This window comes from Entelurus aequoreus, linkage group LG25 (assembly GCF_033978785.1).
Source record: "Entelurus aequoreus isolate RoL-2023_Sb linkage group LG25, RoL_Eaeq_v1.1, whole genome shotgun sequence".
Taxonomy (NCBI): domain Eukaryota; kingdom Metazoa; phylum Chordata; class Actinopteri; order Syngnathiformes; family Syngnathidae; genus Entelurus; species Entelurus aequoreus.
The window spans coordinates 9,062,023-9,077,209 of NC_084755.1; the positions used below are offsets into that span (position 1 = coordinate 9,062,023).

Sequence of the window (15,187 nt, forward strand, 5' to 3'; positions counted from 1 at the left end):
AGATTTAAAAAAAACAATAAATATATTTATTTTATTTATTTATTTTAACAAAAAACATATTTTTTATTTTTTATATTCATATTATTTTAGTTTTGTTCATAAATCTAAATGTTCCCATGGCTAAAACCCAATATTGCAATTGTAAAGCAACAGGCCAGATTTCCCTATCAGTTTGTATTAAGGGAGGCCAGGCCTCCCCTAGGAAATTAGCTTCTCATAGAAGTCAATGTAATGCATGCTTTTTCATGCCAATATGTGATTGGCCAGATCACTGAAAATGGGTGGGCAACGGAGGCCTGGCCTCACCATGCATTGTGTCCAGGGCTGAAAGATTGACATTTTGTTCGTCCAATCACATGCTACTGGTTCATTTGGAATCAATCCTTTCCTTTCCTAATCAACACAGAAGCCATTTTGAGAATTCGCCAGCCACTCCAGTCAAACAAACACTCGCCATAGTGGCTACGAGTGTCCTATCAACTTGTGCTTTTCAGGAAATTTAGAGAACACCCCTGGCTATCATCCGTGAAGTTTATAGCTCATATAGCCAAATACTTTTGCTTAAAACGACCTCGGAAATCGGCGAGATTCTGGCGCAATTTGAGATCTTGGGCTGGAGATAGATATGCGTTAACGTTAAACCCTTCACTCTAGGCATTTCTCCTTGAGTTGACAACATCTCTGAGACAGATTTCGAAAGCAAAAGCTGCTGCTGCTAATCGCTCATTGACATTTATCTCTGTAGTTTGGACATTTTTACAGTTGAAGTTTAGCTCATTGTTTTCCATCCAGTTAGCTGTGTGTGTTCGAGCAAGCCTAGATTAGCCAGGCAAAATGGATGTGAGAGAGGAAAATGTACATGGAACAGGTGCTTGTGGTGGTGGCTTGGGTCCGAATCCAGTGGAAGAGGAGGATGGAGTTCAACCTAGATGCAGGCCATGGGATGGGAAAGAAAATCTAGTCGACTATTTGTTGTCCCAGCCATTCCATACTTTAGACCATGCTTCAAAAGTGAAGATAAAATCTGCTGGCCGACCAACTCCAGAAGTCAAGATGAGTCGTGTGACTCGAGCCGGCGGTAAGCGGTAAGCGGTTGAAATCTCTACCAGTGTTATACCACTAGTTCTCAGTAGTAATAGCAGTGTTACACCACTAGTTCTCAGTAGTAATAACACAAAATTTCATGTCCTGTATTTCTCAGTAAATGAAGCCAGCACCAACCTGTGGAGTGGAGTCCAGGAGAGAGCATGCCGCCCCTCAGCTAAACCAGATGTGAGTTGAACTAATTAGATGTCTCTACCAGTGTTACACCACTAGTTCTCAGTAGTAATAACACTCCATTTCATGTCTCTCAGTAGATGAAGCCAGCTGCAACCCGTAGAGTGGAGTTGTGGAGAGAGCCCCTCGCCCCTCAGCTAAACCAGAGGTGGGTTGAAATCTCTACCAGTGTTATACCACTAGTTCTCAGTAGTAATAGCAGTGTTACACCACTAGTTCTCAGTAGTAATAACACAAAATTTCATGTCCTGTATTTCTCAGTAAATGAAGCCAGCACCAACCTGTGGAGTGGAGTCCAGGAGAGAGCATGCCGCCCCTCAGCTAAACCAGATGTGAGTTGAACTAATTAGATGTCTCTACCAGTGTTACACCACTAGTTCTCAGTAGTAATAACACTCCATTTCATGTCTCTCAGTAGATGAAGCCAGCTGCAACCCGTAGAGTGGAGTTGTGGAGAGAGCCCCTCGCCCCTCAGCTAAACCAGAGGTGGGTTGAAATCTCTACCAGTGTTATACCACTAGTTCTCAGTAGTAATAGCAGTGTTACACCACTAGTTCTCAGTAGTAATAACACAAAATTTCATGTCCTGTATTTCTCAGTAAATGAAGCCAGCACCAACCTGTGGAGTGGAGTCCAGGAGAGAGCATGCCGCCCCTCAGCTAAACCAGATGTGAGTTGAACTAATTAGATGTCTCTACCAGTGTTACACCACTAGTTCTCAGTAGTAATAACACTCCATTTTGTCTGTGTTTCTCAGCAGATAAAGCCAACTGGAACCATATTTTTACATATTTTATATTAAATATATTGAATAAAACTACATATGATAAAGAAAGTGTTATCTTATCTTTTTTATATGCTAAACTTGATTAAATTGGTGATTACATGTTGAAGCTGTAGAAGAATGAAAAATGTAAGCTAAACAAAATTGTTTTTAACTACATAATTAAAATTCCTGCCTTTTACACATGTTCACTTGGCGTTTATATAACATCCAAATGTCATTTCTCAGCTTAATTATCAGGCAGGCTCATAGACTTACAGCAATGTAATTTCTTCAGGAAGGCACAAGGCTAAGCTCTGCACAATGAATTGCATCAGCAAGAACTTTCTGACTGTAGCTTACACTCCAAATAGTATGCCTTTGGCCAGCACAAAGACAGATAAGAGAACAGGGAACATTCCATCGCGAGTGAAGTGAGCAAGCGGAAAAAAATGGCCTCCTCAATTCTGGAAGTCACCAGCCTCCACTGATATATATATATATATATATATATATATATATATATATATATATATATATATATATATATATATATATATATATATATATATATATATATATATATATATATATATATATATATATATATATATATATGTGTGTGTGTGTGTAACAAAGTGTAAAGCTGTAGGCTCACACATGTTCCGTGAATAATCCACATTTGGAGCACAGCATCATAGTTTTCACAGCTTTTTGGCTGTTACAGATAGAAAGCGTTTTAAAGTAAAGTTCTAATTATTTTTTAAAGGCAAAAAAACCAAATGTTATCCTCCCTTTATTCACACACACTACAGCCGTTCGACATGTGGTATTTGTATTTATTTGTTTCAGACAATCACACAATAAAATGACGACAAATCTGAAAATGTATATATTTTTCACAATGTTTACATTTAATTTACGCTAATTCAAGCTGGTAAAAAAAATTATACACTTATATTTATTGTATTTCAAAAACAAAAAAATTGCGTTTCAAAACGCTGCTTTTATTGTTTTAATCGGATATGACGTCACGTGCGCCGCTCCGTCTTTTCCGGCTGCTTCTGGCTGTCAACATAATTTTATTTTTATTTTTAATAAACCTTTATTTATAATATGCAACATCTACATATAATCAAATAAATAATAATGACCAAAACATGTACATAAATGCACAAAAAACTAATGTTATCCTCCCTTTATTCACACACACTACAGCCGTTTGACATGTGGTATTTGTATTCATTTCTTTCAAACAATCCCACAATAAAATGACGACGAATCTGAAAAATTAAAAATATATTTTTCCACAATGTATTAATTTGATTTAAGTGAATTCAATCCAAATAAATAATCATAGACGTATATTTATTGTATTTCAAAAACAAAAAAATTGCGTTCCAAAACGCTGCTTTTATTGTTTTAACCGGATATGACGTCACGCGGGCCGCTCTGTCCATTCCGGTGTGTCGGCTGCTGCTGGCTGTCAACATAACTGCTGCTCCATTCCTGTGACGTGGATTTTATTTTTTGGGGGGGGAGGTTGCAAAAAAAAAGTCAGCAACATGTACCAGGTAAAGCCAATCTGCGGGGGTGACGCCAAGGTCGATTTGCCCACCTGCATGTACACCTTACCCAGCGTGCACGCGCGGCCGGGCAACAGCTGCACACACGAGCACGCGCTGCAGGTAAAACGTTTAGTCATTCATTCACCAGATAATACATTTCACCCTCAATTTAGTATTTTTTTTTTTTTAAATATATCATTGTATGTGTGCTGTCAGGGCGACTGTATATGAACTTATTGCGGAGTAAATGTCTACTTCTCGCAACGTGGATGGTATCAGCAAGCTAGCGAGCTAGGCTAAGCTAGCTAGGCTAAGCTAGCCTGTGAGCTCTGTTTTTTTTTTTTATTATTGAAAATGTATTAGTAGATTGCACAGTTCAGTACATATTCCGTACAATTGACCACTAAATGGTAACACCCGAATAAGTTTTTCAACTTGTTTAAGTCGGGGTCCACGTTAATCAATTCATGTGAGCTCTGTTTCACTGACTGTGTGCTGACGCAATGCTTTGTCAAAAACGAAAGAGAAACTGTTTGATAAAGGATATTAAAAAAAAGCATATTATATATATATAAAAAAGGACGAGTGAGCATGCCAGTAAACAAACCAAGGACTAGTTTTAAAAAATACTTCAGGTAGGTCTTTATTGTTGTTCATTGCACAAGTACACAGTCCAATCCACTTTATTTATATAGCACATTTAAACATCAAAAAATGTTTCCAAAGTGCTGCACTAAAATATTAAAAACAAGATTCAAATACTATCCTTAGCTCCGGCAATAACTGAATAAAAATAAATATTTAAAACCCATTTTAAAGGGTAAAACCAATTAAAACAGTAGCTTATTTTTCGGACTATAAGTCACAGTTTTTTTCATAGTTTGGCCGGGGGTGCAACTTATACTCAGGAGCGACTTATGTGTGAAATTATTAACACATTAGCGTAAAATATCAAATAATATTATTTAACTCATTCACGTAAGAGACTAGACGTTTAAGATTTCATGGGATTTAGCGATTAGGAGTGACAGATTGTTTGGTAAACGTATAGCATGTTCTATATGTTATAGTTATTTGAATGACTCTTACCATAATATGTTACGTTAACATACCAGGCACGTTCTCAGTTGGTTATTTATGCCTCATATAACGTACACTTATTCAGCCTGTTGTTCACTATTCTTTTTTTTTTTAAATTGCCTTTCAAATGTCTATTCTTGGTGTTGGCTTTTATCAAATACATTTCCCCAAAAAATGCGACTTATACTCCAGTGCGACTTATATATGTTTTTTTTCCTTCTTTATTATGCATTTTCGGCTGATGCGACTTATACTCCGGAGCGATTTATACTCAGAAAAATACGGTAAATAGAAATAAAAAATGTAAAAACACGGAGGACCACACAACTCACGTAGTGTTAGAAGCCAGAGGATAAGAGTGGGTCTTAAGACGAGACTTTAAAACACTGCGCTGCGGTAGCAGTTGGAACATGGAGGCGCAGTGTGTTCCAGAGCTTAGGACCGACCACGGAGAAGCCACAACCACAACAAAACTTACAGATTAAACAAACAAACAAACAGTGTACAGGGTTACAGAACAGGAACGCTGATGGGTCGCCACAAGGAAGATAGGAAAAAGGTAAACGCTGGGGGAGGATGAGTAAAAATATTACAATCTAGAATGGGCTCCTACGGGGGGCCCAGTCTGGAGTGGGAAAAAACACATACATATTACAACATCTTGAGACTTGCAACAGAGGGGAGGGAGTGGGGGCCACGGGGGCAGGCTGCAGCTCTCCAGGCGCTGCCCATCCGTCCATCACCCCTTTTATACCCAATCATGGCACCCACCTGTTCCCAATTAGCCTGTTCACCTGTGGGATACTCCAAATAAGTGTTTGATGAGCATTCCTCAACTCTCTCCGTTTTTTTGCCACTTGTGCCAGCTTTTTTGAAACTTGTTGCAGGCATGAAATTCCAAATGAGCTAATATTTGCAAAAAATAACAAAGTTCGAACATTAAATATCTTGTCTTTGCAGTCTATTCAATTGAATATAAGTTGAAAAGGATTTGCAAATCATTATATTCTGTTTTTATTTACCATTTACACGACGTGCCAACTTCACTGGTTTTGGGTTTTGTATGACCGCACTGATCAATCACTGTCTTTGCAGAATGGGGACATACTAGATCCGGCAGTCCAAGCTCTGGAGGCCCGACAAGATGAGATCATGCGAAAACTGTACGAACTAAAGGCGGCCGTAGAGGGCCTGGCGAAGACCGTGACCACGCCGGATGCTGACATGGACCTCACAGTCAGCAGCAGCCTCTCCTGCCAGAGCTCAACAGCCTTCCAAGGGGCAGCTGACCTGGACAAGCTATTAGGGAAGGTAGGAATAATGCTAGCGTCTGGAAAAGGTCATAGTAACCGGAATGGCTTTGTTCCGGCTTTTTGACTAATGCATATTAGCACAATAACAGTATTCGTAAGTGTACTAAAACATTGTAGATGCATATAAAAGAAGGTGTGTATCATACTTTTATTGCTCCACACTTCCTGGTAGTTTCGAGCGTCAGCACAATTAAGTCATTATTGTTGATTACATACCTCGCCTATTTACTGGACTGTACCATGTAGCTGTTCAAAGGTGCCCCTTCCACTTCAGCATTTTGTGTAATAAAATGTAGCTTTTTCACTTCAGCATTTCATGTAATAAAATGTAAGTCCACAACATTGCAGTAAACACATTTGCTGGTTGACAAGCGCTTTTTAGCCAATAAGGAAGCAACATAAACGGGCTTGTTTTTGCTTTGACACATTCATTACTTAATATAGGGTAGAAATATCTTTAAAAGTATGTTTAAAATAAGCACTCATACGCATGTCATTGGCACAAAATGAACTAGACACAAGTACATTACAGTAGGTAGGTGAACATAAATAATAAAATATGCCATATTATACATACCGTATTTTTCGGACTATAAGTTGCAGTTTTTTTTCATAGTTTGGCCGGGGGTGCGACTTATACTCAGGAGCGATTTACGTGTGAAATTATTAACACATCAGCGTAAAATATCAAATAATATTATTTAGCTCATTCACGTAAGAGACTAGATGTATAAGATTTCATGGGATTTAGCGATTAGGAGTGACAGATTGTTTGGTAAACGTATAGCATGTTCTATATGTTATAGTTATTTGAATGACTCTTACCATAATATGTTATGTTAACATACCAGGCACGTTCTCAGTTGGTTATTTATGCCTCATATAACGTACACTTATTCAGCCTGTTGTTCACTATTCTTTAGACATTTTAAATTGCCTTTCAAATGTCTATTCTTGGTGTTGGCTTTTATCAAATACATTTCCCCCAAAAATGCGACTTATACTCCAGTGCGACTTATGTACGTTTTTTTCCTTCTTTATTATGCATTTTCGGCCAGTGCGACTTATACTCAGAAAAATACGGTACAAAAAATAGTAATTATAAAAGATACTTATAATATTTATAGGAAATTGGCAAAATCTATGTTTTTATGGATTATCTCTAGAGGGGAATTGTGTTTTCTTTATAATTATTTAGAGTATTAATTTCTACTAGATGAGGCCATTCCTAAAGGAATTGTGTGTGAATGCTCCGATGCTGAAGTTGAACTGAAACGCTGACAGAATGTAGTGTGAATGTAAGAATAGTTTGAACGTTGGAATGGTTTGAATCAGATGAAAAATGTGGGGATTGTGGATCTTTGAAAAATGTCCCATCGATTTCAACGGGGAATTTCAGAAAAGATTGGGAAAAGCGGGTATTTTTTCAGAAATCGATTGTAGCTGAGATAGGCTCCAGCGCCCCCGTGACCCCAAAGGGAATAAGCGGTAACAGTGTTTCCCATAAACTGCCAAGACACCTGTGGCGGTGGGGGCGTGGCTATGGGCGTGGTCACCATGACATCATCGAGTAATTTGCATAATGTACTACAATGATATGATTTTCTCTAAAAAGGCTAAAAAAATGTATACTTACTAATTAATAATAACAGTTTTGTTTTAAACGTCCATCCATTTTACAATATAATTACAACACTTTATGTACATATTTATATACAGATTTGAACAATAAGTTATTCACTGAAATATATTTATTAATTGTGGTTCTTACAAAAAATTTATCTTATAAAATATAAAAGCTAAAATGTCTCTTAAAGCTCTGCCCCTTTAATTAGTGCATACTAAATCATTTAACTTTAGCCTACTACTACAACCATATTATTTACCAGCAACATAAAGTGAAACAGAGGCAGAGGTGTCCTGCCACAGTCAGTAACAAATAAACAGAAAACAGTAGTGGTCAAATACAAATAAGGCAACAAGAGAAGTATCTTACACTTCTCTTTTGTAAAGTAAATGTGAACAGCCTATATGGGCATCTACCGTATTTTCCGCACCATAAGGCGCCCCGTGTTATTAGCCGCACGTTTAATGAACGGCATATTTCAAAACTTTGTTTACCTATTAGCCGCCCCGTGCTATTAGCCGCACCTACGCTACGCTAAAGGGAATGTCAACAAAACAGTCAGATAGGTCAGTCAAACTTTAATAATATATTACAAACCAGCGTTCTAACAACTCCGTTCACTCCCAAAATGTAATGTGCAAATGTGCAATCACAAAAATAGTAACACTCAAAATAGTGCAGAGCAATAGCAACATCAATAACTCAACGTTGCTCATACATTAGTGTCACACAACACACAAAATAAACATTTAAAGCTTACTTTCTTAAGTTATTACTCATCCACAAATCCCTCGAATTATTCTTCTTCGGTGTGCTTCACTTGTTTTTTGACACCATCGATGATGTGGACGCGCATGCAGTTGTAGATCAACAGGGACGGCGCTGCGTGAAAAAAGTCACCCGGTGTCTTCGCGTAAACGTCTATCAACCACTCGCTCATCTTTTCTTCATCCATCCATCCCTTCGAGTTATCTTTTATGATGACGCCGGCTGGAAAGTTCTCTTTTGGCAAGGTCTTCCTTTTGAATATCATCGTGGGCGGAAGTTTCTGGCCGTTAGCATGGCAAGCTAGAACCACAGTAGGACGACTTCTCATTCCCTGTGGTGCGAATATTCACCGTACGTGTTCCCGTTGTATCCACAGTGCGGTTCACATGAATATCAAAAGTCAGTGGAACCTTGTACGCGTGTCTCTTAGGAGGAGACATTTTTTTGTCTTTACAGAAACACACAAATGAAATTAAATATCCGCGAGCTTCTTCTTCTACGGGGGCGGGTGCTCACCTTGGCGGTTGCTTACAGTAGAAGAAGAAGCGCTTCCTCTTCTATGGGGGCGGTTGCTTACCGTAGAAGAAGAAGCGCTTCCTCTTTTTTCGGGGAAAAAAGATGGCGGCTGTTTACCGTAGTTGCGAGACCTAAACCTTATGAAAATAAATATGAATATTAATCCATATATAAGGCGCACCGGGTTATTAGCCGCACTGTCTGCTTTTGACAAAAATTGTGGTTTTTAGGTGCGGCTTATGGTGCGGAAAATACGGTACATCAACTATATGATTTGCCTGAGAAGCTGGAAAGGACAAAAAAAAGAAAAAGTTTTTATTTTATTTGATTCGTGGCGGATGTAATTCTTTCGCGGCGGGCCGCCACAAATAAATGAATGTGTGGGAAACACTGTATATATTTTTTCCTCCTTTATTGTGCATTTTCGGCAGGTGCGACTTATACTCCGAAAAATACGGTAGTAAATTATAAAATGCTTTATTGACTCGTATTATTTGAAGGCTTTTGCGGGCCGCTTTAAATGAGATGGCGGGCCTTGAGTTTGACCCCTGTGCTTTTAAACAATGGTTATGTACTTACCCCAAATTTTCTCTCGCCATCATTCCCACTAGGATCTTGGCGCTCTCCACGACATCGTCATCAACGCCAACCCAGAACAGCCCCCACTGACCCTCCTGGTTCTGCACAACCTGCTGTGTAAGCGTTATCGGGTGCTGTCCGCCGTGCACGTCCACTCTTCAGTCAGCGGCGTGCCGCCACAGCTCTTGTCCTGCCTCGGCCCGCGTCATCCGGACAGCTACGCCCGCCGCCTCTTCCAGCTGGGCTTCACCCTCATTTGGAAAGACGGTACGTCACAGTTGGAGACATGATATTCCTAGCATAGGTTTAATTGTACAGCAGCTGCGTGTTGAAGCAGTAAAGGTATAGCAGGTTTCACTGCACGTAGTAGCCAGCAGGGGGGGTAGTTATTTGTAACCAGAGTCCTGCATGCACACTATATTGCCATAGTTTATATTTGCTTATATTTGGCCATCCACCTTGACTCACATATGAACTTGAAGTGCCATCCCATTCCTAACCCATAGGGTTCAATATGATGTGGGTCCACCTTTTGCAGCCATTGCAGGTTCAACTCTTCTGATAAGGCTGTCCACAAGGTTGCGGAGTGTGTTTATAGGAATTTTCCACCATTCTTCCAAAAGCGCATTGGTGAGGTCACACACTGATGTTGGTCGATAAGGCCTGGCTCTCAGTCTCCGTTCTAATTCATCCCAAAGGTGTTCAGGTCAGGACTCTGTGCAGGCCAGTCAAGTTCATTCACACCAGACTCCATGTCTTAATGGACCTTGAGAGAGCGGCCCATTCTTTCACAAGTTTTTGTAGAATCAGTCTTCATGCCTAAGTGCTTTAAAGTGATTAGGACACCTGATTCTGATCATTTGGATGGGTGGCCAAATACTTTTGGCAATATAGTGTACTTTAATTACTCATATTATTTCCAGGCTTTCGAGGGCCGAATAATATGATGTGGCGATCCCGGGCCTTGAGTTGGACTCCTGTGGATTAGAAAGTACCTTTTTCAAAATACACATTTTCCAAAAATAAGGTCAAGTTAGTCATGAAAATGAAGTTTTTTAGTTAAGACCATTCATGATGTTTCTCTTCCAGTGCCCAAAGTGCAGATGAAGTTCAGCATCCAGAACATGTGCCCCATCGAGGGCGAGGCCAACGTGGCGCGCTTCCTCTCCAAGCTGCTCACTCCCCACCCGGCCGATCCCGCCCTCGCCACACTGGTGGACAGCTGGGTGGACACGGCCTTCCTGCAGCTGGCGGAAGGCAGCGCCAAGGAGCGCGCCGCCGTCCTGCGCGCCCTCAACTCCGCCCTGGGCCGCGGCCCGTGGCTTGCGGGGCGGGAGGTCTCCCTGGCCGACATGGCCTGCTACTGCTGCGTGCTGCACAGCGGCGCCGCTTCCTCGGCCCCCGCTAACGTCCAGCGGTGGCTCAAGTCTTGCGAGAACCTGGGCTACTTTGGCCCCGCTAAGGTACTCCTGCAGTGACCCCGGTAGGCTAAGATAGCAAAGTGAGAAAGGATGTAGAAATCTGCCAGATGTGTCAGGGACATCTTCCCGTGCTTCCCTCCTTAAACATATAGTCACTCTAAGGCGGTTCACCTTCTGCCACGCTGCTTTTCTACACACCAGATTCTCCAAAGGAGGAAGCACGAGAGGACACCTTTCACCCACTTTGTGCCTATGAAATGTTTGTGGTCACAGTATTACTAGTTATCAGGAGTAATACTTTGTACCTGTGTTTTTTTGGAAATCATTAAAACATCCACTTGGGGTCAAGCTTTTGGAACTGGGACATTTTGATGTTATAGTCTGTGAGATAACACAACAAAATAAGTTTAGCAATGGTAATTATTTCCTCAAAAAACTCAGTAATGATAAGTTTTTATAGCGTGATCTAATCAAAGGATTCTCAGAGTGAAGTATCAACTCAAAATTGGCTAGTATCACCGTTTTTGAGACCTGCGCTCATTATCAGTTTAGCTTCTAACACAGGGGTAGGGAACCTGTGGCTCTTTTGATGACTGCATCTGGCTCTCAGATAAATCATAGCTGAAATTTGCTGAATTTGATAAGTAATGAATAATTACGCTGGTAATCACAGTGTTAAAAATAACCACGTATCAACCAGACTACAAAGCCATCAGCAAAACCATGCAGCACCAGAAGTTGCATTAACGGTAAGAAGTATTTTATTTATTATTGGTTATCTTCAGAATAACAATGTTATTAAAAAGAATAAGAGACTTATCATACTCTAAACATGTTGGTCTTTATTAAAAATGCACGCATTCAGTTGTATTCAGTGTTAAAAAATATTATATGGCTCTCACGGAAATACATTTTAAATTAAAGCTGCAAGCAGCATTGGTCGGGTCTGCATCTTGGCTGGTGCTAGTCCTAGTTGCTGAAGGATGTCAATCTATGAAATGTAGGTCTAAGTGAGACCTACATAGACGTTTTTGTTTCATGTCTCTAAGACGTTCCTACTGGAAGTTACAAGCAGTTTTGTCTGTTTTCCTCCGAGGAGCAGTTTTGTCTGTGTTTTATTCCTAGGGGGCGCTAGAGCGCAATTTTGAGTTTTGGGGTTCGGTTTTTTTATTAGATCGCAATTTCCGCCAGTCCTGATGTGTGTAAAAAGTTTGGTGAGTTTTGAAGTATTTTAAGGGGGTCAAATTACAGCTGAAAGAGGCAAAAATGAGTGTTTTTATGAAACTTTTGTTTTGAAGGGGTGATTGCCAACTTCCTGTTGATTTTTGCTAAAGGATGTCAGTGTATGAAATCTAGCTCTAAGTCAGGTTTTTGTTTCATGTCTCTACGCTATTCGTACTGGGAGTTAGAGGAAGTGTTCTCACGGAAATACATTTGAAAATATTTGGCTTTCATGGCTCTCAGCCAAAAAGGTTCCCGACCCCTGTTCTAACATGTGGTTTTGTTCTTTGAACGAGGTGATGTTCATGCACGCTTCATTTTGTGCACCGGTAAAAAAAAACATAACTTTGTCTTGAATTTGAAAAAAAACTAAACATTTTATTTATCATTAAAGAAGGGTTCGGTGAGTGTGTATTTGAAACTGGTGAGGTTCGGTACCTCCAACAAGGTTAAGAAACACTGCACTACAGTAAACACAATAATACATTTTTATAAAGCTTATCTTAATAATTGTAGAATTTGGTAGTATTATTGTGAATCAGAAGACGTTTTAAATGCCTGCTTTTGGAACTGGGACATTTTGATTTGATAGTCTGTGAGATAACACAACAAAATAAGTTTAACAACGGTAATTATTTCCTCACAAAACTCAGTAATGATACGTTTTCATAGCGTGATCTAATCAAAGGATTCTCAGACTGAAGTATCAACTCAAAATTGGCAAGTATCACCGTTTTTGCGACCTGCGCTCACTATCACTTTAGCTCAGACCTGGGCAAATTAAGACATTCTCAAATTTTTTTTAGATCTTTAAGATGGAAAGTGTAGCTGCCATTATGATGTTTTCAAATGACCGTAAGTCTTGAACTATACAAAGTATTTCAATGGTTGGGATCTGCGCTTTTGCATGATATACTAGTTACTATGGTAATCTATAATTAGTTACTATGGTGATCTAAGTCACAGCAGCTCAGACGAGGCACCAAGCAGTGTGGGTGGGGAGCGTTTCCACAGTGTTTCCATAGCAGCCAGCCAGAAATGTGGGTGTCAGGGACAGACGCGGAAGGAGATTTTTACAACAAAGTTCTAAAACTTAGTGATATATCAGCTCCCCTCACCTTCCAGGGGGTGGAACAAGGGGATGGGTCAAATGCAGAGGGTAATTTCACCACACCTAGTGTGTGTGTGACAATCAGTGGTACTTTAACTTTAATTCATGCAACTCCTGCACGTGTGTAACAAGGAATCCAGGAATGTAATTTTGTTTCCCGGAGCGGAATTTTTCAGAATAGTACAATCTTAAGCCACTGGGACACAGCTTCGGTAAAAATCAGCTGGGCGCAACAGCCTATTGGCGATGAGTTAAAAAAGGCATGTATATATATATATAGGGTTGGGTATCGTTTGAATTCGAACGATTCCGATTCTTTGTTTCGATTCCGATTCCTGACGATTCTCGATTCTTCTTGTACCATGCCGGGATCAATGTGTTTGACAGGTAGTCCCTGGAAGGTGGTATGTATTTTGGGTTGAGAGTTTTCACCATATCCCTGCAAACATAAACAAACATGTAATGTTGCTGTTACTGTTTAGCCCAGTATCAATTAGCTTAGCTCTAACGTTATTGCTTAACTAACCTAAATGTTGGGAGATTCCACCTCTGAAAAGGGATGCAGTCTTTTGACTATGTGTGCAGTGACCTTTCTGTGGCACTCTTCCGTCTGTGGCACCGACATCTTCCCCATTGCCGCTACGGTGAACGGAGTACGCTGAGCACATCGCGGAGCCTGGCTAGCAGGTTGTTAATTGTCTATGAAAAAATACGCGGGCTAATTTGTTAGCTGCCTCGACATTGGCGCAAAACACATTATTTATTGCATATATATTGTTTTACTTACCGGATTCGGACTGCAATGCAGTCACCGAGGTGCCAGGCTGGGCGTCAAAGCCAGAGGAAGAGGCACAGGAGGACGGTCGGCGCAGCGCGTCGAAGACGGGACACGCATTTATTTGTACTCGGAGGTGCTTCATCATGTTCGACGTGCACCCTCCTAAGCACGAAACAGTCCTGTCGCACGTGTTACATTTCGCCGATATTTCATTTTTTTTAGTAAAATAAAGCCACACTTCGACCGCCGACGCCCGCTATCCATGCTTGACTGACTCGCTCGGCTACATAGGCTCGGCTATGCTAACACTTCCGGCGGTGGGCGCTTCTTCGTTGGTGTTTAGCGGCTTCTTTTTCCGGTCGGCGGACTTAATTATTTTTTCCGGTCGGCGGACTGGGTATCGAAACTAGGAATCGAAATTTAAACTTTTGAACGATTCCGGGAGAATCGGAAAGTTAGTCCCGGTTCCAATCGATACTCGATACGCAACCCTATATATATATATATAATAATACACTCCTGTGATCGGGATTGAGACATCTCTAAATGACACGTTTCCAGTGAGGGTTGGACTCCGCCAAGGTTGCCCTTTGTCACAGATTCTGTTCATAACTTTTATGGACAGAATTTCTAGGTGCAGTCAGGGCGTTGAGGGGATCCGGTTTGGTGGCTGCAGGATTAGGTCTCTGCTTTTTGCTGATGATGTGGTCCTGATGGCTTCATCTGGTCAGGACCTTCATCTCTCACTGGATCGGTTCGCAGCAGAGTGTGAAGCGACCGGGATGACAATCAGCGCCTCCAAGTCCGAGTCCATGGTTCTCGCCCGGAAAAGGGTGGAGTCCCATCTCCGAGTTGGGGAAGAGATCTTGCCCCATGTGGAGGAGTTCAAGTACCTCAGAGTTTTGTTCACGAGTGAGGGAAGAGTGGATCGTGAGATCGACAGGCGGATCGGTGCGGCGTCTTCAGTAATGCGGACGCTGTATCGATCCTTTGTGGTGAAGAAGGAGCTGAGCCGGAAGGCAAAGCTCTCAATTTACCGGTCGATCTACGTTCCTATCTCACCTACGGTCATAAGCTTTGGGTCAGTACCTCGGAGTCTTGTTCACGAGTGGGGGAAGAGTGGATCGTGAGATCGACAGGCGGATCGGTGCGGCGTCTTCAGTA

The 15,187-nt window shown here is 40.9% G+C and overlaps 1 protein-coding gene and 1 long non-coding RNA gene across 3 annotated transcripts; both read left to right on the plus strand.

Moving 5' to 3' along the window:
* The first annotated feature begins 154 nt into the window (after nucleotides 1–154).
* Nucleotides 155–2,171, plus strand: LOC133642258 (uncharacterized). Its single transcript, XR_009824487.1, has 6 exons — nucleotides 155–1,078; nucleotides 1,356–1,426; nucleotides 1,540–1,610; nucleotides 1,694–1,764; nucleotides 1,878–1,948; nucleotides 2,036–2,171. It is a non-coding gene; the product is annotated as an uncharacterized LOC133642258 (long non-coding RNA).
* A 1,311-nt stretch (nucleotides 2,172–3,482) lies between these two features.
* aimp2 (aminoacyl tRNA synthetase complex interacting multifunctional protein 2) lies at nucleotides 3,483–11,271 on the plus strand. Of its 2 annotated transcripts, none has more exons than XM_062037271.1 (4): nucleotides 3,483–3,729; nucleotides 5,785–6,000; nucleotides 9,525–9,759; nucleotides 10,582–11,271. In XM_062037271.1, exons 1-4 carry the CDS (start codon nucleotides 3,607–3,609, stop codon nucleotides 10,968–10,970), a joined length of 963 nt encoding a protein of 320 aa, XP_061893255.1. In that variant the 5' UTR covers nucleotides 3,483–3,606; the 3' UTR covers nucleotides 10,971–11,271. The 2 variants fall into 2 exon arrangements, with proteins under 2 accessions (XP_061893255.1, XP_061893256.1); XM_062037272.1 differs by having other exon boundaries at nucleotides 3,507–3,615.
* The last annotated feature ends 3,916 nt before the right edge of the window (nucleotides 11,272–15,187 follow it).

Coding starts and splice junctions, on each gene's coding strand:
- aimp2 (XM_062037271.1), top strand. CDS start 3,607: ATGTACCAGGTAAAGCCAATCTGCGGGGGTGACGCCAAGGTCGATTTG. Junction 3,730..5,784: donor CACACGAGCACGCGCTGCAG/GTAAAACGTTTA, acceptor CTGTCTTTGCAG/AATGGGGACATACTAGATCC. Junction 6,001..9,524: donor TGGACAAGCTATTAGGGAAG/GTAGGAATAATG, acceptor CATTCCCACTAG/GATCTTGGCGCTCTCCACGA.